The 4,402-nt window shown below is 48.0% G+C and overlaps 1 protein-coding gene across 1 annotated transcript in view; it reads left to right on the forward strand.

Annotated features, from left to right (window-relative positions):
• lama5 (laminin, alpha 5) overlaps nucleotides 1-4,402 on the forward strand; it is a 128,753-nt gene that overhangs the window by 57,761 nt on the left and 66,590 nt on the right. Inside the window, exons 12-16 of the mRNA XM_019887747.1 lie at nucleotides 751-891; nucleotides 1,246-1,383; nucleotides 1,494-1,628; nucleotides 3,874-4,008; nucleotides 4,183-4,320. Coding sequence (XP_019743306.1) covers nucleotides 751-891; nucleotides 1,246-1,383; nucleotides 1,494-1,628; nucleotides 3,874-4,008; nucleotides 4,183-4,320 — 687 coding nt within the window. The remainder of the gene's footprint in view (nucleotides 1-750; nucleotides 892-1,245; nucleotides 1,384-1,493; nucleotides 1,629-3,873; nucleotides 4,009-4,182; nucleotides 4,321-4,402) is intronic.

Consider the following 4,402-nt stretch of genomic DNA (forward strand, 5'->3'; position numbering starts at 1 on the left):
TATATATATACTGGTGATCCAGTGGTTAGCGCGTCGACCCACAGTGCAGAGGTACCGGGTTCAAATCCAGCTCCGACCTCCCTGTGTGGAGTTTGCATGTTCTCCCGGGGCCAGCGTGGGCTTTCTCCGGGTACTCCAGTTTCCTCCTAAATTCCAAAAACGTGCATGGCAGGCTGATTGAACACTCTAAATTGTCCCTCTGTGTGAGTGTGAGAGTGGAAGGTTGTTCATCTGTGTGTGCCCTGCGATTCGCTGGCAACCGGTTCGGGGTGTCCCCCGCCTACTGCCTAAAGACACCTGGGATGGGCTCCAGCACGCTCCACGACCCTTGTGAGGATAAAGCGGATCGAAAAATGGATGGATATACAGTATGTATATATAAATGTAAAAGTAGGTCACCTTTAACCTATGGTGGTGCATGACCACAATCACAGAAAGTTTTATGTCCTCAAGAACATAAAATGTCTTTTTTCTGTGCCACACGTGTGCTCTGTCTTTTCGGTTACATCTTGCCTCTCATACTTACTTTCCCATCATTTTATGTCACATTTTCATGTTGTATCTTACACAGTTTGTGTTCCCCCAGATTCTCTTCTCACATCAGTGTTCAATGTTTAACAGAAAACTTTTGTTTTTGGGGTTGTATGTGACGAAACAAAGCTCCAACTAGATTAGTAACAGATCTTGTGTTTGGAATTTCAACAAAATCTTCAGTTTTGTTTTTTTTTGTTTTTTTTGTTTTTTGCCCAGATTGTGAGTGTAGCGCGGCTGGCACTATTGACAACTCATGCAGACCCGATCCTCAAAGCAGAATATGCTTGTGCAAGCCTGGCTTCACTGGTGACCACTGTGACATGTGTGCACCGGGCTTCCATGGACTCAACTGCCAGGGTGAGAACATCAAGGCCAGCCATGGGCTCCCACTTGAATCTCGACATGGTCATGCAAGCCTACATGAGCAGAAGGCAGTGCAGTAGCACTCCCCGGCGGCAAAACCTTTAACACCCACACGCACACACGTTCCCAGACAAGCAGGCGCACACACTTTCACACCTAAATATTGACAAAAATGCAATCGGAGGTGTCTCTTGAATAATTGGTTTATGTGTCCTGCCACCCAGGATATACACACAGCTGTGTCAACAGTGTTTCTTTAAACTGTTTGTCATTGTAAGTAGCTTCACTTACGAAACATCATTCTGCTGATTCCGTTGTTTGTTTGTGTTTGTGTGTGTGTATGCGCAGCATGTCAATGTTCAGGTCCCGGTTGCCTGGATGGTTCCTGTGACACGCTACTGGGTCACGGTGTGTGTCGCAGTGGTTTCCACGGTTACAATTGTGACCAGTGTGCACCAGGCTACTTCAACTACCCACTCTGTCAACGTGAGTGACATCTGATGTGTTTGCATCAAATTGTTGTGTTAGCATGTTTTGATAGCGTCAAATGTTACAATAGAATCATGGAAACTTGTGTTGTCTTGTGCTATCCACAGTGTGCGGTTGCAGTTCTGTGGGCTCGCTGCCTGAGGTGTGCGACTCATCCGGTCGCTGTCTATGCAAAGCTGAATTCCAGGGTCCTCGGTGTGAACGGTGCCGATCTGGATTCCACTCTTACCCCAATTGTCAAGGTTATATGTCAACATACACATATGCTTTCAAATCTGGACCACAGGCTTGGACCTAGAATATAGACCTGGGACTTCGACCTAGGATATGGACGTGGGACATGGGTAAAGGATCTATGACATTGATGTAGTATTTAAAAAATGGACAAAGCACTGAAACGAGGATATGAACTAGGTCATGGGTGGTATGGTGCTCAACGAGTTAGCACAGAAGAGAGGTGCAGGGTTCCATTCTGGCTCCGGCCTTCCTGTGTCCCTTAATTGTCACTCGGTGTAATTGTGAGTGCGAATGGTTGTTCGTCCATGTGCAATTGGATGGCCACCATTTCAGAGTATACCCCGCCTACTGCCCGAAGACTGCTGGGATTGGCGTCAGCACGCCAGCGACCCTTCTTCGGACACGCGGATGAGAAAATGGATGGATGGTGGGATGGATGGATGAAGTAGGGCATGGACATAGGACAGGGGTGGCCAACCCACGGCTCGCGAGCCGCTTGCGGATCTTTGGCTGGTTCAGTGCGGCTCCCGGGCTTTCACATGACAAGTGTCGAAAACGCCTTGGCGGTGGCGCTGTCATTCAAACAATGGCACTAAGTACATCAGAATTTACGATGTCAGCCTATCATCAATCCCATTACTTGATTGACATACAGGGCAACCAGTCAGATGCCAACTGAATTTTGACCTTTACGTCACCGCTCATGCGCAACCAACGGCGCTAAGCGCTCAGATAATCAGCAAATTACCTCTGATTTTAAGGCAGGGGTGCCCTATACATCGATCGCAATCGACCGGGAGCCTTCGGACTGGTCCCAGGTCGACCGCGAGTGGCTGGAGGCTGGAAATGGGGGCGAGGGGGAGATTTGTGTGTCTGTGTGTTTTGGTTTCGTTCATCTGAGCTGCCGTTCTGGCTGTCGCTCATTGTTGCGTGCGTGCATATGCGTGTGAGTGCATGGTTGGACGCCCGCATGCGTGCGTGCGTGTGTATATCCTTGCACGTGCACGATCGGGTCCATCGCGGAAGGTTCGTCGCTTCAAAAGTGAATCTTCGGTCCAAAAAGTTTGCCCTATCTGGCAAGCTGACCCAAGTCGTAAGTAACCGCTGCAGCTCGCATGCAGACAGTGACTGCTTCGAGTGGCAACAACGGAATGCAAGCCAGATTTGAAGAGCATTGTTCAAGAGAAGGAATGCCAGAAGTCCCTGCACTAAGGCGCTAAGCAACATGCATAGTAAGAGAAAAACGTTTTTTTTTGTGGACTTGGTTGAACTGAGGGTTTGTCTGTGAGAGACACTGCACCCAATATTCATTGTTGAAAATGACTGGCCTGTGGTCGTAGTACTGTAGGAGTCAATTTCTGTCATTATCATGTTAGTGTGTGACGTTTACAAGAAATTTGGCTGAGCAGAAGTCTCTCTCTCTCTCTCTCTCTCTCTCTCTCTCTCTCTCTCTCTCTCTCTCTCTCTCTCTCTCTAACTCTTTATCTCTCGCTCTCTTTCTGTGTGTGTGTGTGTGTGTGTGTGTGTGTGTGTGTGTGTGTGTAAAGAACAGATGGGGTGCTGTTTATGTGTGCCCATGTGTACGATGTGGCTCTTCGCAGTAACACAGTAAAAAAAAAAAAAATAGCCTCTTAGTCTCTCACCAGTTGGCCACCCCTGACCGAGGACATGGGGCAAGCAAATACACTGAACAACTTGCATAGCTACAATTGTACAAGGGCATAGGACACAAAGGTTAAGGTTCCTTATTGGTCCTCAAATTTGGAAAGAAGGAAAGAAGCTGCAACACATCAAAGATGCCCAACAGAAACATCCGACAGCACAGTAAAAGATGAATAGACACACCAGCACTGGATGTTGCCACTCATACAATATCACAAATACACATTCATGTGACATCCTAGCACGCCAAAATAGCATCCATACAAGCATTCACATCACATCAAATCATGCCAAATCACCTCACCTCACCCCACTTCTGCATGTCAACATTCCAAGACATCAGTCACACATCCCATGGAGATGCTCAGAAATGGACCCAAGCACGCACGGTGGGCATGAGCCCAAGACTTGGACCTTTGACATGGACTCAGATGTAGACTTAGGACATCAATCTACACTGACCAAGGAATACAGTATAGACGTTGGACATGCACGGATGACTCTGATATGGAGCACAACAATGATGCCTCGATGTTGAGTGCTTCATATGTTGAGGTGTCAAAATCAAGTGTTCAGTCGTTATTGCAGTGTGCACGTGTGACCCTCGCACCTCATACGATACCAGCTGCACGGCGTCGGGACAGTGCCACTGCCGACCTAACTACAGCGGGGCTTCATGTGACCAGTGTGCACCCGGTTACTATGGCTACCCCAGCTGCACACGTGAGTGCTTGGCGATTTTTTTGTTTGTTAGTTTGTTTTTTAATTGATAGCCTCAACTGTTTTGTGTGTGTGTGTGTGTGTGTGTGTGTGTGTGTGTGTGTGTGTGTGTGTGTGTGTGTGTGTGTGCGTGTGTGTCCGTGTGTGCGCGCATGTGGGTGTCTGCGTGTTTTGCAGCATGCCAGTGTTCCGCAGAAGGTTCTCGCTATAACAGCTGTGATCAGGTGACTGGTCAGTGTGTGTGTCTGCACAACATTCATGGCCTACGCTGTGACAGCTGCGCTCGCGACACCTATGGCTTTCCAAACTGTCAAGGTAAACACACACACACACACACACACACACACACACACACACACACACACACACACACACACACACACACACAACAAAAAAA

Source organism: Hippocampus comes, unplaced genomic scaffold (assembly GCF_001891065.2).
Source record: "Hippocampus comes isolate QL1 unplaced genomic scaffold, H_comes_QL1_v1.1 scaffold245, whole genome shotgun sequence".
Lineage (NCBI taxonomy): Eukaryota > Metazoa > Chordata > Actinopteri > Syngnathiformes > Syngnathidae > Hippocampus > Hippocampus comes.